Source organism: Betta splendens, chromosome 2 (assembly GCF_900634795.4).
Source record: "Betta splendens chromosome 2, fBetSpl5.4, whole genome shotgun sequence".
Taxonomy (NCBI): Eukaryota; Metazoa; Chordata; class Actinopteri; order Anabantiformes; family Osphronemidae; genus Betta; species Betta splendens.
The window spans coordinates 17,846,518-17,872,648 of record NC_040882.2 but is presented as its reverse complement, the minus strand read 5'-3'; the positions used below and the strand labels follow the sequence as shown (position 1 = coordinate 17,872,648).

The 26,131-nt window shown below is 45.3% G+C and overlaps 2 protein-coding genes across 3 annotated transcripts; one reads left to right on the top strand and one right to left on the bottom strand.

Annotated features, from left to right (window-relative positions):
- Window positions 1–1,719: 1,719 nt before the first annotated feature.
- Window positions 1,720–10,762, top strand: LOC114851350 (equilibrative nucleoside transporter 2). Of its 2 annotated transcripts, none has more exons than XM_029143128.3 (13): window positions 1,720–1,870; window positions 4,169–4,216; window positions 4,415–4,496; window positions 5,427–5,572; window positions 5,711–5,850; window positions 5,934–6,068; window positions 6,277–6,374; window positions 6,739–6,808; window positions 7,173–7,351; window positions 7,444–7,546; window positions 7,638–7,723; window positions 8,210–8,409; window positions 8,912–10,762. In XM_029143128.3, exons 2-13 carry the CDS (start codon window positions 4,185–4,187, stop codon window positions 9,021–9,023), a joined length of 1,383 nt encoding a protein of 460 aa, XP_028998961.1. In that variant the 5' UTR covers window positions 1,720–1,870; window positions 4,169–4,184; the 3' UTR covers window positions 9,024–10,762. The 2 variants fall into 2 exon arrangements, with proteins under 2 accessions (XP_028998961.1, XP_028998962.1); XM_029143129.3 differs by lacking the exon at window positions 1,720–1,870 and adding an exon at window positions 1,916–1,974.
- A 413-nt stretch (window positions 10,763–11,175) lies between these two features.
- On the bottom strand, window positions 11,176–25,071 carry LOC114851351 (serine/threonine-protein phosphatase PP1-beta catalytic subunit). Its single transcript, XM_029143130.2, has 8 exons — window positions 24,911–25,071; window positions 14,464–14,595; window positions 14,126–14,356; window positions 13,809–13,913; window positions 13,540–13,611; window positions 12,109–12,260; window positions 11,898–12,032; window positions 11,176–11,622 (listed from the first exon to the last, which is right to left on the bottom strand). Exons 1-8 carry the CDS (start codon window positions 24,960–24,962, stop codon window positions 11,518–11,520), a joined length of 984 nt encoding a protein of 327 aa, XP_028998963.1. The 5' UTR covers window positions 24,963–25,071; the 3' UTR covers window positions 11,176–11,517.
- Between the last annotated feature and the right edge of the window lie 1,060 nt (window positions 25,072–26,131).

Here is a 26,131-nt window from a genome sequence, read left to right as displayed (position 1 = left end):
GATTGAATGTGTTTGTGGTGGGGGGGGGGGTTTCTCGGTACAGGTACGGCAACATTCTGGTGACTTATGTACACCCACACTCATGATACGTTTAGAAGGGCTTCATTTCTATTGTGACTCATAACTAGTCAAATTTAACATTTAACATTCATTTATTTTTGAGCCTCTGTGTGAAAAGCAGACTTCAGACCCCTTCTTTCTTCATTGGTCAAATGTGATACAGCTCAAGTCAAATGATGGCACATCTAAATCATCTTTTACCATTCTGGGCTTCTGAAGTAGTGGTAGTTGCAACGCTGTCACTGTTATATTGTACAAATTATTATCTAAACTATAGTGACAGCTGCTGTTGAAGATTCTCAGTCATTCAGTTAATGTCTGAAGGTTTAATCATGGCAAATGGACATTTTTTTCTTTTAGAAATCTAGAAGAAAAGTCTAGTTGCTATGACTGAACTTTCAGTTAATAGTGACAACTGGTTTGACCACTACCTCTGCTGACCTTGTATTCAATCCAAAATGAAAATAAAACTAAATCCTGCACTCAGAAGGTTTCGAAGATGGTTTCGCTCCATATTGTTCATACTGCAAGGTTAAAATCACCCTAAGTGTTGGTGGAGGTTTGGAAGTCTGACTTGGAGAGTCCAGCTTGTGCTTCCACCTAGTGGTGACGGTGAGAACTACAGCACCAGTAATCTGTGGTCCTCTAAATAATGACAAGTTCACGTGTCTAGCTTTACGTTAGTTGCAGCAAATTCAAATATGAAAATCTAAATATCAGACAACCAATGTTTTCCAAAGGAGATTTGTTGTGAGTCACTAAATTCCAACAATCTGGCCCTGACCGCTGACCTTTCCTGGGCAAACAGTGGTGTGCGGGGCAGTGTGAGCATGCGTTGGCGCTGCATGAACCCTCTGCTGCCTACAGGAAGTTCGTCAGGGCACTAAAGAACAGTGACAGTGTGAAGAATTTTCCAATACACCAAAACATGATCGTAAGTCGCCAGTTACTACAGCTGCGACCACTTGCTACTACCACAGCACACATTCACATGCCCTTAACACTGTGGTCTTAGTGTTACAGTACCAGTACAACTGTTACTTTTTCAAAGGTGTGACTTGTGATGTGCTTGAACGTCTTTACAGCACCTTAGGTCACAACAAAGCTTCAACATGCTCCTTCCTTTATATTCACAGAATCTGTTAATAAATATGGGTAACCCTAAATACTGGTGGCAGACAGTAGCAGAACATCTATGCCTAATGGGACGTAACCCAGAGAAGGGTTCTCAGATGTGATCAGTCTGACTTATCTTGATTACAATTTTTTTATATTGCTGCATCAGTTCTTTGGCCATAGGGTTGAAATCATGTGTGAATGTTTGGTTTGCCACGTCTGCTGAGCCTCAAGTGTTGGTGCTGAGTAAAGCAGTCACAGGAAATGAAGAAGAACTCATCACGTTTCCCTGGAGGTGCCCTACCTTCATTTCCTAGAAGCTGCAGTACAAGAGGTAATCAAAGAATTGAATAAGATATGTTATATTATATACATATATTATATTATTATTATATATTATATTAATATATAATATATACAATATTATATTGTAAGTATTTGTTTCTTTATAGTTTCAATAACATCAAAGACAACCAATTTCCATTTGTAGTCCTTCTCATCTCTTTTTCCGATTTTTTTTTACCTGTTCCCCAAAACCGGAAGTGTTCGCTTAGCGTAGCTCCGCTGCGTCATCACGGCGTGCACGTGGACGGCTAACACTCGCAATAATAACCGTGGATGTGGCGATCGCGCGTGTCTGCTCTCGTGGAGGGAGCGATGAACGCGCAGTGACGCAGCCCAGCATCTTTTAAAGGTGAGTCGCTCGGTCGCGTGCCTTCGCTACACGGCAGCTTTACGCTAGGAGGATGTAACGTCCACGTTACGAGGCTAACGGCGTTAGCTGAGTGGCGGGAACAGGTCTGCGTGAAACACCGACTGTCGGTGCTTTGTCTTCTCTTCTCAGCACCGAATGGCGCGAAGCCCTTCTGTCTGTCATCGTCCGTGTTCGCCTGTCAGTCTGTGTTATTATGTTCACGCTTAACTTGATATATAATTATCCGAAGCAGCCCAAGAGATGATACTATGCGATTACCGCATCAGACCTGTTTGGATGCGTTCGTGTTGTCGGGCTTTTCCTTTCATCCTTTGATTCATTGATTGATTGATTGATTGATTGATCTAATGGACACGTGCTGAGTGTGGTTCATTGTGACTCATCTGACGCAAACCTTTTAGAGGTTACGTGTAGTTTACGGAATGGAACTACTAACTCTAGTATTGGTCGTGTTCGCCCCCCTTTCTCTTGTATAAGCGCTTATCTGTGTAAACGTCCTTCATTATTATATATATATTATAGACCATAGATTTCACAAACTGATCGTCTGCGTGATGGACACACCCACGGTGCGGGTTTATGGACTGTTTGTGTTTGCTGAGATTGAAGCTTTCCTGTGTGTTGGTGACTGTTCATCCTCCGCCCTTTTTCGTGTCCAGCAGTGATCATTATTACGCACCCACTGAAGACGTCTCCATGCAACACGCTGGCTTTAAAGCAGGCGCATGGCGTGTAATCACGACAAAGGCCTTTTTGCACGTTTGTCTCTCGCTGCAGCGGAGCCTCTAGTTCCGTGGACTCTGGAGGTTGTGTGACTGAGGAGAGGCCCCGTCCTCAGTCAGGAATGTGTTTTCGCTTTGATACAGGGCTGTTTCCACATTGGCCCCATCAAAGGGGACATGACTGCTTTTTCCTGGTTCCTCTTTGCCGTTACTCACACGAACCCATCTCGGTCTCCTAAACACCACCACACCCTGTTGCTCCTCAGGATTTCTGTTTGTTTGACAGTGGAGTCGTGCTGTTGGTGCTGTGGACTCTGCATGTGGTGGAGCCTGTGTTGAGGCGGTGAATAACCTTTGTGTCCGTTGTGTCTCTAATCTACAGTGACCCCTGGACGTGCTCCGCGTATTGATTTTCGGAGGCCACGGTACAAATCCCCAGACGTCCCGCCCCTGCCGGGCTGTTGGGCTGGTTGCTGCTTGCTGGTTGCTGGTTTGCCGCCGCCCCCAGCTGCCTTTCCTGTTATGAGCGTCACTGGAAATAAACGGAGCTTTGAAGCAGCATGTGGCCACGTTCTTCCCCTTTGTTTCCCTGCTTCTTATTGTCTTTTGAGAAGCCAACGCATTGTTTACGGCCTCCTTCATGATTCACCAGCACAAAGTAATTAGTTCTGGTCAGCTGCCGTAAACACACTTTCCAGTAACGCTGTAATGACTTTCACCCGGATGATTTATTTGGCCGACGGGCTTTGAAAAGCAGGGAAGAGCGGCCTCGCTGCGATGCAGACGCACGGAACTCGACGTGTCCGCCGTGAAAAGCGGCCTTCAGCTTCCTTATCGTAGCGCGTTGCTAACGTGCAAAACCTGTTCTGGAGGAACCAACCGTCGGCGCGTCTGTTGCTGCGTCGCCAGAACAAACGGAAGCCAGCGGGGAACAAAGCGGGTCCACGTTCTCCCCCGCGGCGCGAGCGCGATCTGCTGCGTTATGTGCTCCATTTTAGGAAGCTGCTCCTAAAAGCAGGAAAAAGCCACTAAAGCTGCGTTGTGTGTGCGCTGCATGCAGAGCAGCCGGCAGCTATGCTGGGAGCGAGCCAGTACAGTCCGCTCTTTGAGGCTGAGGTTCGGGCCTCTCTCCAAAGAACGATGCATTGTTTGTGTGTGTGCTCAAGGAGCGTCTGCTGGGAATAATGAGTAATGTACACAGTATACGCTCACTGGTTGTGCGTGTGCTCTAATTAAGAACAGTCATTAGAAATGCACATGAAACTGCTGATTTGTGCATATACACATTCAAACCTGATGCCGTACAGTAAATAAATACATCCTATCCTTTATGGAAGTGCTATCAGCGCGGCTCATGTCACACCCCTGTACCATAGAACAGCCCTGGGGGTAGATTTACTGGGTCAGCTGCTCACAGCTACTTTCCAGAATGTGGATGGATTCCTGCGTCTCAAGTTGGAGAGACCTTATCGGAGGAGCGTGTGGAACACACGGCACAAGCCTAAGAATCTGTGAAGATGTGTCTGACCGACTTTCTCTCCTGCTGCCCGCACAGAACGTCCTACACCAGGATGAAGGGCCGGACGGGGGCTCCTCAGGACCGGTGAGTAGAACCAGAGAGGAACCAGACACTTTCACTTCTTCATGTTCGCTCTCAACCATAGTTTCCGATGTTGTTTTGCTCTCTGTCACAGTTTGTGTGTTTTTTTCTTCTTTCTTCCTGTGTTACTGAATTTGAGTGATAAACATTTGACCAGATGGAAACGCTGTGTGTAACGTGTGTCTGTCTGTGTCCCTGCAGAGGCTGTTTGGTGGGAATCATTTTCTTCATTCTGGGCCTGGGAACTCTGCTGCCATGGAACTTCTTCATGACCGCTTCACTGGTAAAACCACAGCAAACACCTAATCCCTTGAGTCACTAAGTGTCCAGCTCATCGGTATCAAAGGGTTTTTCTTCAACCTTGTTAATGGTCAAACCGTTTATTGAGCATGACCCAGTATATGTACATGTTGAGGTTAAATTGGATTAGTCAGGTGGTATTATGCAGCAACGTGATTTGCTGATGGTCTTTCCGGAGGGCGATTCAGAGTCACGGTCTGCAGGATTCCATAGGTTGTCATGGTTTTATCATATGACTCGGGAAACTATGTGGTTAAATCTAAGTAGCTGTTAAAGTCACGCTTCATTTCACATGCATACCGTCACATACCTGCATTTCAAGGGCCGTTTTAAAGTTTTTCACACCTCACCCAACATGAATCTAGCCAGTCTTGTCACTTCTTGCAGGTTCAATTTAGACAGAAGAGTTTAACTTTACCGTAGGACTATAGAAAACTGAATGTTCCTAATTGAAAGGCTTACTTACAGGTGAGGCTACAGAGATGCTAATACTCTAACTACATAACAACATACGCTACATTACTATGGAAGGTGTTTAGTTCTGGTTCGGTGACTGGGCCGTTTAAACCCAAAGGAAAAATGCTGCTTTGGCGCCTGCATGATGAATCGTGCCAACTCGCTGCTCGTGTGCAGGCTTAGACAGAAACAATGGGTGCAGGCGGTCTGACGTGTGCCCCAGTGTGTGCTGGACTCAGTGGCGTCACAGCCACTGTAGGACTCCAGCAACGCATCACGTGAGACCTGCATTAATACAGTATTGTTCTCCTCAGTTGAATTGATGAAAACATGGCTTAATGTTGACTGCGACCACAAACTGTATCCTGGTTGGTTCGGTAATTACACTAACAGACTGTAGCTGAAGTGACTGTGATGATCTGCTGTAACACCGGATCCGTTTCCTGTGGCTTTGCAGTATTTCCAAGGTCGCCTGAACACAACAGAGTGGGTCAACAACACACAGGTGGTCCGCAAAGAGTACTACTTCAACAACTGGATGACTCTCTTGTCCCAGCTGCCCCTGCTGCTGTTCACCCTGCTCAACTCGTTCCTCTACCAGAGGTCAGAGGCCGCCCATAATGTTTAGTAAATGAGGACTTGCCCATATGATTTTGTGTTTTTTAATTATACAGTCTGATGCAGAACTCTGCGTGTGGGTTTAAATCTCTAATGTCCGTGTGTCGACTGGTTGCGTTTCAGGATATCGGAGGCCGTGCGCGTCGCAGGGAGCCTCGTTTTCATCCTGCTGCTCTTCATCCTCACAGCAGTGCTGGTTAAAGTGCCCATGGAAGAGGACCTCTTCTTCTCAGTTACCATGGCTACAATCTGGTTCATCAACTGTGAGTGGATGTGCGAGTGAAAGCTGTAAAGGAGCATCTCAGTGGAGTGTTGTTGTGGTGACGCCTCCTCCTCCTCCCCCCAGCGTTCGGGGCCGTCCTGCAGGGCAGCCTCTTCGGCCTGGTGGGTCTGCTGCCGCAGAAGTACAGCACCATCTTCATGAGCGGCCAGGGCCTCGCCGGGACCTTCGCTGCCGTCGCCATGCTGCTAGCCATAGCCAGTGAGCCACACACACACGTCTAGGCCAAGTGCCAGCTTCCCCCGTTGCCTAGTAACAGAAGCTTTACCAATAAATGGAAAGCTAGTCAAATCAGCATGACGCCGCACAACACACTGTCGCCTCGGCTTACATTGGCTTCGTTGTAACAGTGGGCCATGTGTCGGATTCCAGATTCCTGCCTAACTCTGTCCTCTTGTTTGTCACTCAGGTGATGCTGACTCAGAGTCCGCAGCGTTGGGTTACTTCATCACGCCGTGCGTGGGCACACTGGTCACGCTCTTCAGCTACCTGCTTCTGCCCTGCCTGGTCAGTGAGCTCCCTGGTATTCAGTCACTCTTAGTGTTGGTCCCTGGATTCTGGCAGTTCATTTGACTCCACACTGTTAAAGTATTGATAGTAGAGCATAAGAATAAACCTGAGCGTTTGCTTCAGATCGTAAAGTGCCCTCAGTGAACCAAAACACGAGCCCTTTGATGGAATTTACAGCTCTTAAAGGCTAAGTTTGTTACAGCTGTGGATTAAACAGTTCATTTGTCAGACCTGGTGAGAAAAATGTTGCAGATACTTACTGGAACCCCGCTAAACTCGCCCTTTCTTTCTAATGACGTCTGCATGGATTAGCTCAACAAGCTGCAAAGCCTAATTCATGTTGTCGGGTGTTTCCACGCAGAAGTTTGCTCAGCATTATCTGAACAAGAGCAGAGAGTACGAGGCCGGCGCCACAAAGGAGCTGCTGACGGGTGAGAGCCTGCACTTCCACACACTCCCCGTCACACCCTGCGGTTCAGCGTCGTGTCCATTCGCGTGTGTGTGGAGCGCTTGATAGAATTAGCAACATCAACCGCTTGTGTGACAGGCTGTTTGCGTTTCTGCTCAGTGGAGGTTTGTGTCTGTCGCAGTCAGCTTGAATCACATCTATTCAGTGGAGCATTATCTCGTTAAAGCGGTTGACCCTATTTAATAAGCAGCGCCTGGACAAAGACGCAGCCTGTTAGACTCACACATGCGGCTGCTCCTTGTAATTCACTAAACCAGCTGTCCTAAAGGAGCAATACGCATAACGCTCCAGATATGTGAAGGTGTTGTGTACACGTTTACCTCCAGAGAGCAGCGCGGTGGAGAACGGCAAGCCCAGCTGCCACGCGAACGGCGCCGCCAAGCGCGGCCCGGCTGAGGAGGCCGAGGCCGAGTCCAGCACAGACGGCACCAAGCAGGCCTTCCTGGAGCTGGAGCAGCTGGAGCCGGCGCCGGCCAAGGCCTCGGTCTTCGAGGTCTTCAAAAAGGTGAGGCGCTTCGGTGCCACGGGCGAACTGTTGAGCGGAGGAGGAGGAGCTGCGACGGACCGGGTGTCACACTGTGCGTTTGCCATCCGTAGATCTGGGTGATGGCGTTCTGCGTGACCTTTGTGTTCACGGTCACTCTGTCTGTGTTCCCGGCGGTCACCGCTGATACCAGAACCACGTTCCCGGGGAGATGGGGTACGATGCGTCGCCGCAGCATTCGCCACAAACCACCGTCTGTCTTGTGTCTAGCACGTTTCTAACTCTCTCCATTCTATTCTTTCGTCAGAGCGCTTCTTCATCTCCGTGTGCTGCTTCTTGATGTTCAACTTCAACGACTGGCTCGGCCGCACCATCACCACGCTGATACGCTGGGTGAGGACCTGACGCGCTTGGTTTCACGCTAGTTCCCCAGTATCTGTAATTTCCAAAAACTTCTAAAAATAGTGCAGATCTTTTCTAGGGAAGCAATGAGCTGAGATGCTGCATTAGTCTTTGACTCAGTGAATGAATAGTCAGATGAAACTGGTTTAGGACGTTGCGTGTGTGTGTCATGATGCCTGTATAGCAGAACCTGGGAAAAGGAACCTCAGTGTCAGCACATCTTGGTCTCGTTTTGTTTACTGTTCCTTGCTGATTGTACACAGCCACGCCTGCCTGTCAATAACGTCCTGTGGCCACATCCACCTTCAGGGTCGGGTGCTTTAGTGCTGTGTGGTGCTAGTGTTTAGTGGGTACTATCCACTTTAACCAAGTTTCCATATATGGAAGTTCAACAGTGTTTTGGTGCAGTTTAACATGTCCGATGAGAGATTGTGTATCTGGGAATATCCACCGCTGATTTTACTTTTTCCTCTGCAGCCTCGTAAAGAGTCTCGCCTGTTCCCAGCGCTGGTTGTCTCCAGGGTGGTGTTCATTCCTCTGCTCATGCTCTGCAACGTCCAGCCCCGCAGCTTTCTTCCTGTCTACTTTTCCCACGATGCTGTTTTTGCTGTCATCATGGTTGTCTTCTCCGTGTCCAGCGGCTACTTCGTTTGCCTTTCCATGTCCTACGCACCACAGTGAGTACAGACATGTTATCATGTGTTTGGTTCAGGTTGAGGCCCTTCTACCTGTTACTGACTGTCACGCTTGACGTCTTAAATAAGAGCTTATCCTGGAGACACCTTTACAAAACAGTGAGTCATTGTCCTGTTGTAGAACAGGACTGGCTCCAACCAAGCCCGCGCTATAAAAACAAAGTGAATGACCTCTCCAGAGACTGGCTTGTTTTCCAAATACTTACTTACTGCCCAGATATACATAGAACGATCTAGTAATTGTCAAGCGTTTTACATTAAGGAAGGAATTGAGTCCTAAAGTGTCCCTGAATGCAGCACAATGGTGTGTTCCAAACCTCCCCTTTTGTTCTGGCAGAGTCACCATGACACCATGGCTTCATTTAGAGCAACAAAGTAGGGTTTTAAAGGCAGTCAAACGATGTGAACGTGATGCTTTCTGCAGTGATGCCAACTGCCTCCACATCGATTTCGTCCCCCATTAAACATTGACCTTTCTCATCAGGTTAGTGGACCCAAAGGACGCAGAGACGGCTGGAGCCCTGATGACCTTCTTCTTGGCCCTGGGACTGTCCATAGGAGCAGCTTTGTCTTTTCTCCTCAGAGCTCTGGTCTAGATGTGCTGCCTAGAGACACTGCAGCTCCGCCAGTTATGTTATCTGCTGCTAACCTGAAGCGAGGTTAGAAAACATGTGTACAGTTTGACTTTTTTTTTATATTGACTTGTAGGCTTAATTCAGTGGTCCAGGGCATTTTTCAGCTGATGGGCACATAAAAGGGAACATTTAGCAAGACTGAGTGAATCACTTTCCATTTGCTGCAGTCAGAGTAGAGTATATATCATGGAAGCGGTTTGTTTTTACTCGGGATGCCTTTTGATTAGCTTAGAGTTTATTGGAGGAGTATGATTTAGATTATTTCCTAATAGAACAAGTATATTAACAACACAGACAAGCAAAACATCTAGGATTATTGCTCCGTTAATACATTTGAAGTGGCAGATTAATGACTGACTCGGGAGCATGAATGGATTACTGAACGCATGTGGTTACTTCTACAGCTAACACTTCAATGGGCAGTTTTGCTGTCGGAGATAAAAATGAATCATTATTAACACACTAAATCCTATCGCCTGTTTCTCTAGTTGAACACTTTTCTGTAACGTTAAACAGCCAGGGCTGATGACGTCAGGTGAACCAGCATGTTGCCCTAAAGGCACCAGCAGAGCCAGTGGTCTCTGTTATCAAAGCGTCTACTGCCACCTACTGGCCGAAAGGCTTTAGGTTTGTTTTTGTTTTCAGTATTTTTATGACTGACAGGAAGCCCCTTGAGGCTGCACCCTGAAACCGTGACGATGCATTCTCAATTTGTTTGTTTCAAACGTCTTGACGTGTCTGGAGCAGCTACTGCTACATCAGCATGTTACTGTGGTCATATTAACCAGCTGAAATAATTAGTATTGATACAAAAAAGGTTGCAATGCAATCGCTGATGTAGCAGGCAATACATTTTTATCTTGGCCACGATTTAATTTATTTATTTTTTTAAGATATTGCCACCAAATGTGCCAATCTTCAATGACAAATTAACTCTTGCAAAATGCTTTGCATAAAAAAATAATTTATTTATCCTGAATGTAGAATTGTTTTTTTAACCCCATGACACAGTCTATACAGACTGTACATTTGTCTGCACTCACCCTAATTTTGGGTTTTGTTTTCACCGATGAGTCCCGAGAGGATTAAATTTTGTTGCAGTAGTTTTAATTTGGGCTGCGTCCCCTAATTTAAAAAAAAACAAACAAACACATCAAGTGTTTCTCGATGTCTAGTCCACTGCCAGGCCTGAACTGTTACAGCAGCTGAAATGTACCACATTTCCTGCAGCATGTAAACACAACGTCAGGAATGGAGACGTTTGAAGTTCATTTCATGTTTGTTTTTTGGCGGTCATGCTACTGTATAACTTTGCTAAACATCCGGCTCAGAAGAACACAGTTACTGGTTTCGTGAAGAGAATGTGAAATTCAGGAGTTGGAGTAGAATCAGCCTTAACAGCCCAGCTGTCTGTAAATACAGGCTGCTGCCTGCTGCTCTTGTAATTAGTCTGCGCTTGTTGTTAATTGCTAATGTGTCAACACGGCACAGCAGGGAATCCTGAATCATTAGCTGTGTAACAAAGAGAATACTTGTGTGCTACAACATGATTAATATTTAATGTAATCTATACAAACAGATTATGTTACAAGTTCAGTGCAGAGGAACTTCAGACCACGAGTTACAGTAAAGGGAATTGTTGCCTGTATGCATGTTTGTTTCTGTAGAGATTTGAGTGAATAAATGGACGGTTTCCATCAGCTTCTGTATTTTTTTTTTTATTTTTTTTTGAAAATTCCATTATCTTTTGTCTTTTAACACAAACATTCAGCTCTGTCTAGATGCCTGGTTTATTTGCAAAATCTAGCTCGAAATCTAAACACTATCCTTTAGTTTCAGATTAAAATACTCAGATCTAAAAATAACATTTTACACTCATCTGCTTAAGATGAACAGCATTTACTCACCTTTATTGCATCAAGATAAAGTGATACTAGAAAACCAAACTTAAAGGCAAGGTATTGGTAATATTGGCTTAGATTAACTAAACCCCAGGTTCATACAGTAAATATGCAATAAGTAGGTTTCATTCCTTTTTATTCCGTCTGTAGGTTTTATAGATGAGTTGTACGTTTAATGTGTTGACTTGAAATAAGACAGTGAACAGCCCAGGTGGATTTATTCCCTGTATTATTTATTGAAAACCCAGCAGTTGTCATTAATACCTGTTGCGTCTGTACAGACAGGAAAGTAAAGAGTTGTGGTAAAATAAACTAGCTGTCAAACTGTAAAGAAAATGAAAGACCGTACAAATAGACAAAAACGAAACACTCCGATATGCTACATAATGACACTCATCGTTTTCTCATTTTCCTTGAAAATGTTACAGATGTAAGGGGGAAAAAAAGCGTTGAGGAAGAGTGTGACAGCAGCTCAGAGGATGAAAAGTAACATTTTAAGTGAAAGACAGGTTTGTGTTCATTTGTTTTTTGTTTTTCTACTGTTGCGTCCTTCTTCATCGTTTCTTTGGGGGTTGGGCTGTGCGGGGAGGAGTGACGGGCCGACCAGAGTTCATCCCTCCGTATTGGTACTTCGCTTTCTTCTCAGATGGCTTCAGGATCTAGGAAGAGGTCCAGACACGTTAGCGTTTAAAGTGTTATAGAAGTACAGCTCATTTACATGGAGTTCATATATGACAAACTGATCTCCAACATCTGATCGTCAGGTTGCTTATAATTCAAATTCCACTAAAAATAATACTAAATCTACTTTTTAGGTCCGCTGGTTAAGATGCTTTAGTTCTTTCCCACGGCAACATTAGCAGAGGTGTTTGTGTATCTCTGCCTTCGCTGTGCGCACACAGAATCACAACAGTACAGTGACAGGACTTCACACCTGGAAGGAGCACATCAAGGTTTCATCCACGCTCATCATGCCGCCGGCGTTGTCGAACTCCCCGCAGTAGTTTGGAGCAGAGAACAGAGTCACCAGCTGCCGCTTGGCAAAGAACTCGTAGCCATCCTCCACCACCTGGGGGCGTCAGACACAGAAAAGTCGCTGCAGACCAGATATTTGATAAGTGTTTCATTTAATGTGTGTGTGGTACCTGGTGGGCCCTGCAGATCAGGTCCAGGTCGTGGCGGTTAAGGAACTTGCTGACCACGTCAGCTCCGAATGTGAAGGAGACGCCGCGGTCGTTCTCTCCCCAGCCTTGGACGTCCTTGTCTGGGTCCGACCACAGCAGGTCACACAGGAGGCCTGGAGGACACGGTACACTGTTCTAAGCATGTTTTACTGCACACTTTCTGCCGTTTGGACGAGGCTTTACATCTGCTGTACCGAGGATAAAAGAGAAATCAATCATCCCATTGTTTGACTTGATGCCTTGAGTGAGCGCCGCCATAATAGACTACTGGAAGTCACCTTTGTGTCAGGTATTAAAAGGCTGCACTGTGCTCTGCATACACACACATTCTTCCCATCCAAACACTTGGAGTCGCTCTGAAAAGCCATAACGGGATCTGAGAGATAGCCGCTGCCCGGCTCTAAACAGCAGCCTTATAAGGACAAGAACGACCAGGAGCAAAGGACTGAGCGAGGCTTTACAACCGCTGGTTTTACAGACTCACAGTGGGCACAGAGAGACAATAGTATAGTATGTACCACCTAATGTAAACCTACTGCACGTACACACTTCAAACTTAAAGGATTTATGAGGGGAAGGAGGCCGATGTTAACTCACTTCTCATGTCCTTACCAGGCGTTAACACCACAGGACAAATTACAGCAAAGAGCACAGACAAATCCATCACTGGCTGAGCTTATAAGGACTGTGGGGCCTGTATTTATCCAGATCCACTCACTGGAAGGAAAACAGACCTAGAGAAGAGTAGTAAAATGAGGATTTGAGTGTGTGTGAGGAGATGAGGGCCTGATCAAAGTCTGATTTATTACTGCATATATTGCTGTTGCAGGCCACAAGCCGCGGCGGTTTGTAGCTGAATTTTCCCCGTTGCCTTTACCTCAGCCACACATGGCCATCCTTATCACCCACTGAGTGTGCCAGCATGAATCACTTGTTGAAGTGCAGCTTAAAGTGTGCTTTTCTCCTCACGCTAAAAGTCAGAACACTTTATTGTCACCATGAAACTTTGGATTTCATACTTGCAGCTGACAGCAGATGGTTCTTAAAAAGTCCAATAAGGGCAAATGGAACTTGTTGCATGGCCTGTGTGTTTGTAAAACCACCCACGGCCCTGGAAGGTGTTACTGATACTGTTTTGCTCACTATCCTTCGGTCCTCATCTTCTGTGTATGTTCTTCAAGATAAAGTACTGGTGGTTTGATTCTTTGTCAGGTCCCTGGTTGTAAATAAGCTAAGCTCAGTGTTTGTAGACAACCTTTAATTCCCTTTTTTAGATATAAGCTGGTGTGTGCCTCCCAGTTCTCTGCTCTGCACATTTTTCCAACCCAGTCTTCACAGACCTAATCCAAGAGGAGGCAGCTGGAGCCAGATACTGCGTGTTTATTGACTCGCCTGTGTCGGGCACATCTGTGGGTCTCATGATGCGTCTGATCTGCTCCATGGACTGCAGGTCGGGAGACAGACCTGTGGGCAAAACAACAACATGACACAAAGGTATTAACCAGCATTAAAAATGCTATCAACTTCTGCTGACCTATTTACTCTACATCAGATTAATACATCTGAATCCTGTCATGACAACTGCAAATATTAAACCATTTCCCTTTCTGATTTGCATTCCACAGTATTCATAGGTGTTGCTGCGGTGTCAGCGCGACTACCTCCGTGACAGCAGAAGATCTTCTCGTCCACTATGGCAGCGATAGGCAGGCAGTTGAAGCAGTCGGTGAAAGTTTTCCACAACTTGATATTGAATCTGCGTTTACCTGCAAAAGCAATAAGACAGTAAGTCAAGATGCCTTAGGCACAGAGCCTCATATTTTATTATTATATTATATAAAATGTGTTTTAATCTTATTGTGAACAATACTGTGCCCTAGTAATAAACTACTTCAGGCTATAAATGCAACTTGTTTTTTTGTGCATCTGTCCTTAAATCAACTTGAAACCTGAGAAGACCTGAGAGCAGAGTACTCACACTCGTCGTAGAAGCCGTAGATGCGATTGATGGAGGCACACTCGTGGTTGCCCCTGAGCAGGAAGAAGTTCTCGGGGTATTTAATCTTGTACGCCAGCAGTAGGCAGATGGTTTCCAGAGACTGTTTCCCTCTGTCCACGTAGTCGCCGAGGAACAGGTAGTTCGCCTCTGGTGGGAAGCCGCCATACTCAAAGAGCCTCAGCAGGTCTGTGTACTGTCCATGGATGTCGCCTGGGATGGAGTGCAGAGAAGAAGGTGATTCGTTGAGGAAGACAAAGCAGGAGCTGATGACAAACTAGCACTCAGAAGAACTGAGGAACAAATGGGAGATCACGAACCACAGATTTTGAGTGGAGCCTCTAGCTCTAGAAGGATTGGTTGGCTGAGGAAGATCTCCCTGGACTTGATGCAGAGGCCACGCACCTCCGCCTCAGTCATCTGGACAATCTTCCCTGGACGACATCCTCGCACTAGTGGAGGGAGAGAGGGGGTGAAAACAGTTTAACTCTGTCTGTTTTGGATATCTGGTTTTAGGCCTATAGTGTTTTGCCTTTTACCCCAGATGTTCGACACGTCACCACCCACTGAGTTTTAAATAGACTTTAAACTAAATTTGGGAGACAGTGTTTAGCCAGCAGGCCTAGGTCAGAAACAGGCTGTGTGGGCTTAGTTGATGTTGGAAGTGTCTGTGGACATGTTTTTTGTTGACTTTGTAATGCTACTTTTTTCAACTATGGTTTGAGCTCACGGTACTTTCTTGTTCTGCCACTGACCTATATATTCCCTTCTGCCCCACACAAGTGGCAGGCCCCTCTCCCTGCTTGATAAACCACAGATGTGGGCCACAGCTGACTGCCGCTGTCACACGACACTACAGTGACATGACTGAAATCCTAGCTGGTGTTATTAAGAAACACGGTCAGAGGCATCCTGCGACTTGACAAACACAAGGAGGAGAAACGGGTCTAATTTGTGAGTGTGCGTATGAAACGTGGTACAATGTGTGTGTCAGATTCCTGCAGGTGACTCCAACTGTCACTCTCCAGCTCAGACAGCGTTTTATATGCGGCCGTATGCATGTGCGTGCGCATGAGTATGTCAGCATGACCCTGCCAGTTCTGCCTGGAGACCTTAGGCGATAAATACCATTTCCCTGACCACAGATAAACAACCTGTGATCACACAAGCCCAAGTTGAAGGGCAAGACAGGGGTTATATTTAGACTGTCCAAGGGACCGTACAGGTGACCGAAAACGCAACGGTGTGAGAATATGCAGCTTTTAGTGCTGCAAAACTGAGGGACACGGGTTGTTGGTTTTTAGCCAAAACATATCCTTCTGTGTCAGAGTGTGTGTGCGTGTGTGTGTGTGTGTGCGTGTGTGTGTGCACGCCTGCATACGTGCGTGCGTGTCAGGTGTCAGAATGGTTTCACACCCCTCCCTCTCAGCTTTGTGATGACGCGTTTGCAGGTCTCTGCTGGCTCAGCTGACAGGCAGCGAGGCCTGATATAGGATACGCACACTCACAACCACTCGCCTCACTCGCCTGGGAGGATCCCCTTTCCTCATAAGATAGGAACACAGAAACCCACTTTGATTTCCCTGTCTCTTCCTACGTGCACTCAGACAAAACACACACGCACCGCCGGGTGACCTTGACTTCAGGTCATACCACTTGTGGGGAGCTATCCCAGCATCCTTTACTGTGACATCACTGCACTGCAGCTTCCCCAGAGAACAAAAAGAAAGAGAGAGTGGGAGAGAGACAAAATGGGAGGTGGTGCCCACATCCTATCACCATGGCAACCCAGCAAGACCAATGTTTGTCACCTGGGATAGAGTGCACAGTGTAGGCGAGGTGAGCTGCTGCTGCTGCTGCTTTATGCCGGGTGGGGATTTGATTTCCAGATAAAGTGGCATCTCAGCCAACCTGCTCCCTGAATACTAACTAATGTACTGCATCTAGCGCAACTCACACCCACACGCACACTCACTTTACTTTAAGGCCTTAATTGCTTAATTTTGTTAAAACATGTTCACATGCCTCCAAGGCCCCCGCAAATAGTAGCTTTTATTCAGTTCATAATTTTGTCTTTCATCACACGTTCGGCGGCAGTAACATTCTCTACTGCATCGTTCACGGACACATTAGCAGCGACAGGAGCGCCTACAGACCGTCCAGCGAGATGTTTGTGGATATTAATTGACAATTCAACATAGCTTGTGAAAACACTGTCTAATGTCTTCTAAAGGATGCTCTCCGGTTTGTGGCTTGGAGCCATATCAAACTACTGATGTGGTGTTTGAAAGCAACCCTGGCTATTAATGCTTGGATACATTAGATCACTTGTTTTCTGTTTATCGTTGCTTTTAGTAGGTCCATTGTCACTGGCTTCAATGCATTCTGGGCGATAGTGTCAGACTATTGTACTGATCCTGGGTTCTACACTCAAAAAACGATTCTTGCCCCTAATAAAACATCCTTATAATTAGTATTATATACATGAAAGCTAGGATTTCAAATGGTTATGTGTTTTTTGAAATAAACATAACTCAAAAAAAAATCCTACCTATTACCTGATGTACAGGTAATGAGGAATTTCATATTAACGTTAACTATTTTATCAGTTTATGATTTTGTGAAATATCTACATGTAATAAGATAAGACCTAATTTATTGATTCCCTTGGGGAAACTAGGTTTTCTAATGCCGTAAACTGGGCTTGAACTGACAACCTTCTGCTTCTCAGACTAAAGCTTTACCAGCTGAGCACTATCTGTGACTCCTGTGAAGGAGTTTGTACTTTATTGCATTAGCAATTGCAATGAATTATTAACTGTATGATTTCCAATTATGTTTATATGATTATATGTTTTCAGTGTTAAGGAGGTTCAGGTTCGAGCCCAGTGGTTCCCAATAGAGTAAGAAATTTCACACTAACTCCTACATGTGGCTGCTTGTTACAGCCAGTGAGGGATCAGGTGCAGGAAACACAATTGATTCAATTAATTTTATATAATTATTTTACATAATCATAAACTAATGAAATAGTTAAAGTTAATATGAAATTCCTCATTACCTGTACATCAGGTATCTGATGGCATAAGCCTAACCTGACTGAAAGACTTTCCTTTAAATCTAACCTCTTACTTTGTATTTATGTGATAAAATTACATGGAAAATTTACATGACAGTCAGATCCACAAACCAACAACTAACAATGTCAGACATCCATCTGGACTGGACGCGCGCCAGTAAGGATTATTATCTTGATTTCAGCATAAACCAAAGCAGTCACTGTACGACATATGAATTTTGAAGGAAACACGGCGACAGCAGGAAGCCACAGTTTTAATTTGCTGAGTATTTGTGACGTGCATGTTAACATGCTTTGCAACTTTAATTAGCGTAACAGGAAAAATAAGTATCAGTTGTGAAAACACAGGGACTACAATGTGTATCTGCTGGCGGCAGATACATCAGGAAACAGGCTTCAGCAAAGAATTTCAATAAACATCACAACACAACAAGCCACCAAAAATACAGCTCTGAAACCCCAACAACGGTCACAAACAGCCTAACAATCAAAGGCAAACTGAAAGACAGCCGTTATTAGTCACTACTTTCCCAGTAACTGCAGTAGGAAAGAACGAGGTCCCAGACTAAAACAGCTGTCAATGTTCCACTTGCCTTTCACAGCTGCTTCTTATGCAAGATCAGAGCAGATCTCTTTGAGAAACTCCTCTTTGTTCCATTCGATCTCTCCTAATTTGGTCAAGTGCATGCGTCTGCTTCTCGGAGCTCTGGGGTTGGGTTTTGGTCACACTCTGACCTCCTCATACGGAACGCTGCCTACTTTCCTTGGCTCCATCCAAAGAGTATCTCTGAACAATCGATGGCTGCATCGCTGTCTCTTTCCCAACCCGTCCTTTTCAGCTTCACCTCTTCCTTCCTCCTTCATCTACCTTTTTATCTCTAAGTAGCATTCTTGGCAGAGGCTGTGAACTCCTGGGTCACCGTCCTCTGCCTTGCGCTTACGTCAGAGCGCGACTCTGCCTCGTACCCTCCCAGAGCCCTCTTTGCATTCCAGACTGCTCACACGGCTTCAGTATAACACGGTCTCGGCATCTGCCAGCTCCATCGAAGGCAAGAAGTGCTTCAAGTTATTCAACTTGTAACTTTTCCTTAGGTGTGTAGATGCCAACACACACACTGAGTTCCTTTGCTTTTCAAGTTCAGGTTACCCTCTGGTAAGTTCCTGCGATCAAACAAAACGATACCTCACTAGAAAAGCATGTACAACCGAGATTGCGAGGCCAACCCTGGTCTCTGAGAGCCTCCCTGCCCTACCCACTGACTACCTGGATCAGGTTTGCTCAGCCCATTAGAGCATGTAAGAGCAGGGAACGTTGTAAAAAAGGCAGGGCTGTGGCTCTCAAGGACCAGGGTTGGTCACCGCTGAGATAAATAGTACTAGTCAGACCTAAACTGATGTTATGTAACATTACCTACACCTGCAAGTTTATAAACCATCCTGACCAAGAGATGTGATTACAGTCTAAATACACTTATTGCCCAAGGATCCTCACTAAAGTTCCTGTGTTTGAAATTCCTGTGTACAAACAAGCCAATGTTCCCTGAATTCTAGTCCAGGTGCCAACTTCTCTGAATATTTAGGAGAATCTTGGTTTAAGCCCAACCCTTCATTGTGCTGCTTGCCGAACCAAACCAGAGCAATGTTACAATATAAAGCACACACACACACATTTAAGCTATGCTGGAGTAAACTTAGTAGTGACTAGACCAGTGTGTCAAAGGGATACGATTGGCTTAGGTCATTCCAAAAACTATAAAGTTAATGAATTGTAATATCCAATAAAAATATGTAAAATATAAAAATAAATATAATCTAAAAATAAAATGACAAACCTAAAAAGTTAAGATTTAAGTCACTGGTTACTAAGTTTAAGGCCATCAGCTGTTTGTCCATGAGTTTAAACAAGCAGAGATCACCAGACTGTTGTGAGTTAGACAGCATGAAAGATGAGTGAATTACAAACAGATCCCTTAGTCAAGACATTTCCATATATGGGCGCCAGTGTATGGAGGAAAGAGGAAGTACGCTAGTCAGCGTGGACGAAAAGAGAGGGAGAGAACAAGATTACCCAGGCCCAGGCTCAGGCTCAGTTACTGAGTAAAGCACCAAAACAATGTAATGGCTGTCAGCTGCAGTGGCAGCGCACTGCATGAACCCATTCATATCAACAAGAAGACACACAATGATGTCATCACAATATCGTCAGCAAATAGGGCTGACCCCTACAAGTCGACTACTGCTCAATTGTTAGCTTGCTTTGTAGCCTGTTCTTTGCTTTCACTTTGCAGTAACGCAGCTTCATACAGGTACAGGTGTGATGTGTTAACATTTTACAAATATTTGCTTTATGTGTTTCGTTTTGTCATTTTCAGCAGCAGAGTTGTTTTACTAAAACGAGTTGCGTGGTTCAAACATTACCTATGCAGGCAAAACACTAGGTTCATGAACTGGATGCAACCTTCTACTAAAACCGCTGCCTGGTGAGACTGGGACCATAAGAATACTGTCTTAGTACAGATATAACGTTTCTAAAAGGAAAAATATCTGATGGGTTTTTTTCTGTTACTGAGAAGGAAAAACTATTCAAAGTATATTTCAATGAGTGAAGCGGGTCCATGAATGTTAAGCAGGCATGACTGTGCAAGTTCTAGTCGCTACAGAAACACAGCACCAATATAGATGCCCCGCCAAACCTTTTTAGCTCTCCACCACCAACTTTCATTCTTTTCAGCTTGGGCACATAGCCAGAACCCCCCCTCTCCCCTCCCCACTCTTTAACCCTCTCCCACACAAGGGCGATGGAAAACGGTGACCCCTCCGTGAACGAGACACAAAGTAACTGTGTGGAGGAGAAAGGCAGCGAATCTTAAGGCAGAAAACCCCGCTAGAGATGGCATTTCTGTGCCGGCTTTGCATTTTCAGAGGACATTTTGTCCGCTTTAACTGCCATGGGTGAATGGCTGTCTTTGTGGTCCGAAAGAAAGGGTGAAACTGAGAAGGGAGTCTTGGGGAGAAATAAACAGGAGGCATGTCTAGAGGCAGAAAGTGGGAGTGAGGAGAAAAAAATGGCAAATGGGAGGAGAAGCTGGAGATAGAGTGGGGGCATCAAGAGAAGGAGACAGCATTTATTGGAAAGTCTAGCTGGGCGGCTGAAAGGCTCTGGCTGAGCTCTGTGCCATGTTTGGTGCCAGGGGGTGAATGCTCCCTGCTGCACAGGCTCCACCATTGTTGTTTCCATAACAGAGTGCCACGCCAGCAGCGTGAACATGCAGCAGCAGCACTCCTCCACGAAAGACAAAAGCTCCTGAAAGTACCACTCACACACATAATCAACACCTCTTACACACCAGGTTAGATAATAACCTCCAGGAAACGTTAGGGTCCACTGTGTCATTAGTCCAGACTACAAAACCAATGAGGAGTCGAACGCCTACAATGTAGAGTTAAACTCAAACAGACCTTTACTTTGCAGTTTATTGTCCTAAAATCATTACAGGGTGTTCATTCAGTTTGCCTTAACCAATAAAACAAATAATTACTGTTGGCAAAACGTTTTCCAGCTAGGTTTTAGCGTGTTAGGGCAGAGGTCTTGAGTCAGAGTCTCGCAACAATTGGCCAGGAGCCTTTCTGGGTTCCTGTGTGGGCTGTCTCTACGTCTACTGGTTTCCTCCTACTGTCCCAAGAGAAGGTGCCTTGTATTGTCTGTCTCTATATGTTGGTCCTGTGATGGATTGTACTTGACTGTACTGTACTGACAAGGCTGTACTTTAGCCAGACGATGCTAACCATGTTATCCTCTGGCAATCTAGCTAATAATGCTTGAAGCTAATTTTGGCGTTGTAGTTTCAGACTCCATGTAATACTAAAAGCTGAGGTAATTACTAACATAGTCTGGATAGATGAGCACAACAAGTTTAGGAATCTTCTTCAGCAGTTACTCTGCACAGTAACTGCTTCTAAATAGTGAAATACTCTTCTTTGAGATTTTATGTAGCCATTTAGATACAACTTGGCTGCCTTTTTTGCCCATAAACCAAGACGAATTAACGGCTCTAAAATGCTACTTTCCACGGCGCCTCCTAGCTCCCGCTGGCTCCTGTATGGGGCCGTGGTGTTGATTGGGCCTACGGGCCACCTGTGTTGGCAGGCCAGACAGAGGGCCCCTTGTCGCTACAGCCTGGACTGGCGTGGGCTTAGCGTGGGCACGTTGGTTGGGAAACCTGGAGTCTGTATGAGCTGCTTTACTGGACCACGGCACACAGACCTGTACGGCACGAGTCGAATCTAATGGGGACAAGGAGGGGCCAGCTCGACAAACAGGAGCAACGCAGTAAACAGTACATATACAGTACATGCAGTTCTGTTGAGGCACGCTGCTGTTGACAGTTTCCTACTAGCAAAGGGAAGAATGCAAAGTCAGCTCAAGTGTGCAGCGACAAACCACGGTGGTTTCACTGTGGAACAGGTAATTGGTGCCTTAAAAAATACTTGCAGTAATAATAATAGTAATAAGGCAGTAAATAATTGTTTCTCTGTGACAGGGGAATCAGGAAAGCCAGAAAGCTGCATGTTAAAGCCACCAAGGAGTCTCCAGTGACTACAAACCATGCCAGCAGTCTATCAGGTTGAGCCTGTCAGTGTGACGACGCATGTCAACCCACCCTCCAACAAACAACTGCAGAGTTAAGGTCACATGGACTGACAAAACCTTTTCCCTACAGCTAGGATTCACAATAAACCACAAAGACTGCTGTTTGTTGTAGGTGAAATATCAGTTCAGTTCAGACATAATTAGAAAAAGGCATTCTTTGGATTCTTTGCTGCACTGTTCTCAATTCAAATCACCCATACTACATTCTTGAAAAAGAATAATAAAAATATATACAGTAAAATTGAATGCAAAACTACAATGAATGTCTTATTTTAACCCCAATAGCAATTTAGGCAAGCAATGTTTGAGGGGAATGATTAAGGAACAAGTGAGCTGGAAGTCTACTGTATTACAGTGCTGCCCTTTTAACACTCCCCCTTGTGTGTGTTTCCAAAGGGCCCTGCTACTTTCTACCAGGGACAGCTGTGCCTGTTGACATTTAGTAGGAGATCAGAGCGATGCATACAGTGTGTGTGCCAATGTGGATGACTATGTAAGTCCCTGACTGGCACCAAATCTGACTGAAAGTGAGACATCAACCTGCTGTTACAGTGGTCAAGGAAATCCCTTCCTGGCTTAGCCAAAAGGCTCCACTATACCTCTGTATCAAAGCAAAGTGAAAACACTGAACGCCTTGAACTAAATGTCGGGAGAAGACCACTACAGGCTGTTTAGTACATGCCTACAGGAATGCAGGCTGACTTCTGGCTTAGTAAACTAAAATGTGGGATATAAAGGTTTCAGTCAGAGGGAAAAGCTTGTCAGATGTCTTGGTGTTGTTGAAAGATCAAATCTTAAAAAAAGATTTGCAAATACAAACTGATGAACTGTAATTTCAAACTTGTAGGTCTGCCTGCGTATGGCCCAAATCTGTCTCCAGGTGTTAATTACTAAGGCTAGTCCTTAACTGTGTCAAAAGCACCCTTTAATACACAGAGCACTATGTTTGCCATCCACTTTATATATGTCAAGCATATCATGAACAGTACAATGCTTTCTTTCTCCAATCCCATAATGCAATGCTTCCCAATATTGGCATCCACAATTTCAATGTACGATACAACGTTAATAAGTGAACAAGTGTGACTTCAGACTCAGCACTTGACTATAGAAAAATACTGTTTATATATAAACTCGTCAACTCTCACTTCAGCATTCTATCCCGAAATACTGCTGATTTTCACACTGCCGCAAAAACAACGTCAGCCACCGAGGAAAGAGCTGATTTACCAAATGTACGTGCTAAATCAAGAGTAGGCACATAAGCAGATGAAATAAACAAGTGATGCAAGAAAAGCTCATTGCGCTGAATGACAGCTCAGAGATTTATTCGCCGCTACATTCAGACACTCCACTATTTTCTCACAGCAGTTTCCAGCAGCGGCGGCCTAGTTAACAGGACAGGACCAGCAAACATGAGCCCCGGTGTGGACAAAGTCAGCCCCCAGCTCTGAGACTGCCCTGTCCAACATGTCCCCTGCATCACGTCAACCATCCGCTGTGACAGCCCACCCCCCAATTACTATTACTGCTGGGACTGACTGTCAGTTGGCATCTCCAGCCAGAGAACATGGCTGGGAGGAGACGGCTGGTTGAATATAATCCCAGCTCACATCTGGAAAGCTTTAGGGCCAGATCTCGCCAATTTCCTCCACCGAGGCTTCCCGGTCGCTGCATAAAATAGCAGCTAGATGTTAAGCCAGCTAACTAGTTACACGATAACCCTGTCCGGATGAAAATACAGAGTCAAAGTGCAGTTGCAATATACAGCTGTTACACAGTAAGAACAAAATAGCCCTATTACGTAACCAGTCCAAATCAATCCAGATGATTGGGTTACGCAGACACGTACAGCCAGTGTGCTCATTTATTGGCATCCACCGATGAACTGTGCTTCTCAGTGCGGGTGACGTTCAGCACCCTGAGCAAGGAGAATGTGTGTTCACCACTGGCTTGGCCTTCGGAAACGTCATCCGTCTCAGGCGAGTGACAAGAGAGAGACAGACAGATCAGCTCACCTATTTCGGGACCCCCTATTTAGACCAGGCGCTGAAGCCACCCACCACTGGTCAACCAATAACAAGTGCTGCAGGAGTAACAACACTGCTCGTGACATAGACAGGGTGATGAACCGACAGAGTAGATAGACATCGGCATACAGATCAACGGATGACACATGCATCATCCATGTAAATATTTCTGTGAGTAACAAAGTGTCACGGTTCACAGGGCTGCAGCTTAAGACCCGCACATACTTTTCTGTGAAGTATCGACATGACACAATGTGCAGGTTTGCTTAAAGTGAAATATCATCAACGCCTGTGTCTAGTGTACACGCTACTGTCGCATAGAAACGCTACAAGTATGTGACGCGATCCTCGCCCCACAAACACATTTTGACGTTTGTACTATGATCATAGACGATCGCTACAAACAGATATGTCGTATCTGTGATAAATCAGACAAGCCGCGTTGAATAGACCGCAAACTTTGTGTGTTTAAAAGAAGCAAACCAACTTCTGCGGCTGATTTCCAACACAAGCGCCTGTTCCCATTTGTCGGTCTGAGTCCTTTTAAAAGCTGGTGGAGAAGTGAGGGCCGCTTCTGACGGAGGGCGTCGGGACGCAACCTCAACTCGATCAGTGTTTTACATGTTGTATACAACATTAAAAACGCCACTAATGATGTCATACGTGCGTCGCATCAGCTCGCTGCTATAGGCGCTTCTCGGGTCGCCTCCATTACTGAACCTGTGCTCAGTCCAACACGAACACACGCTTCAACGCTCTCGGATTTTTACTTTTGATGTTATTATAACTTGTTAATAACTAATGGTAATACCGAGCGGGGTGCCCGTGGCTCCTATCATCCACAGGCGGGACCAGTCCTGTTCGTTCCAGCTCGGGCTAGCGCTACGCTAGCAACTAAAGTGGCTCGTTTTCCTGTCAACTAGCTGTAAAAGCGGCTTTGGCGAAAACTGGCCGACTCGCGTCGCCAGCGGCCGGACGACGAACACGCGGCGCGGCCGCGAACTCACCCTCTAGAAGCCTGGAAATGAGCGAGTCGACGTCCAACTCCCCCTCCGCCATTTCTGTAGCGCACAGTTGTGCCCGCCGCAGTGTGGAGCAGGCAGGGCAGGCGCCGCCTCACCGCACCGGAGCCCGCCGCGAGCCGCCTCCCACCAGCGGCCCTCCCGTTCGCCGCCGTCATGGCGCCTTCACGTGTGCCGCGGAAACTCTAGCGTCGATCATAGAGAGACCATAATTATTACCCGCGAAGGACCTTTTCTTTTTTTTACTATTGCTCTTTATGGAGCTTTTAATCACTTACCAGACTCCCCAGGTAGATTAGTCTGCTAAAAAATGCTGCTTTCTAACTTGGTCCCGTTCCGTCTTAAATCCTAAACGCGTGCTCATAGTTTTTCTACTACATTCAAGCATTACTTTCCACATATTTCAATGTAAAACGTGGGTGCGCATGATATTGAGGTATAGAGAAGCAGTAAAGAACGGTGATATCAGAAACGACGTAAATATGTCTATGTCTGTAGTAAAGGAATTCTATGCAAAGAAATTGTTCGTTTTTCCTAGCACACACGCAGCAATTGAACGTTACAAGCGTAGCTACTTATAAATGTGGTTGGAAAGCAGAGCATCCAGTGACACCGGGACGTAAGCGTGAAGTCACACCTTCGTAACATTCTGCACCATTTTATTGTTTTCTCAGTTACAAACATGATTTCCAAAGTCATATGAACGCACCAGACAAGATAGTTCATTTGCAACAGCTTACTGTGGCATCATAATCTAAAGCCAATGAAAAACATCCAATAAATGTGCTTTTATCAATTTAAAAAATCCAAATTTGTCATTTCTAGTCAGGAATATGTGACGTATGTGCTATAACACACCCATTGGTTAGTATGACATACTAAGCGCGTAATGACACCGGCGTAGATTAACGCACATGCAGCGCCCTCTCCTGGTCCTAACTTGTCAAAACAAAGGCGTGTTAGTGACGTTTTGTAAAAGTTTTGTAAAAGTATAATTCACTTAAGTAAAGAATATAAACAAATATTGAAATCTTTTACTAGGTTTGTGTGTATGTTTCCAGTCTTATCAACAGTTGCATATATGAGCCAAATGTAGGTCAGTGTATGAATGAAAGTAGAAAGATTTTTGTAATAATTTAAAAGTTGGTTATTATACATTAATGGGGTTGTTTACAAAAGTACACCCTGAGAACCAATACGTAGAGG

Excerpts from the sequence above, each read along its gene's own strand:
- LOC114851351 (XM_029143130.2), bottom strand. The coding sequence starts at position 24,962 with ATGGCGGAGGGGGAGTTGGACGTCGACTCGCTCATTTCCAGGCTTCTA. Across the intron at positions 14,357-14,463 it reads GGCTCCACTCAAAATCTGTG|GCGACATCCATGGACAGTAC; the intron begins GTTCGTGATCTC and ends ACTCCATCCCAG. Across the intron at positions 12,033-12,108 it reads TGATCTGCAGGGCCCACCAG|GTGGTGGAGGATGGCTACGA; the intron begins GTACCACACACA and ends TGACGCCCCCAG.
- LOC114851350 (XM_029143128.3), top strand. The coding sequence starts at position 4,185 with ATGAAGGGCCGGACGGGGGCTCCTCAGGACCG. Across the intron at positions 4,497-5,426 it reads TCTTCATGACCGCTTCACTG|TATTTCCAAGGTCGCCTGAA; the intron begins GTAAAACCACAG and ends GTGGCTTTGCAG. Across the intron at positions 6,809-7,172 it reads CACAAAGGAGCTGCTGACGG|AGAGCAGCGCGGTGGAGAAC; the intron begins GTGAGAGCCTGC and ends GTTTACCTCCAG.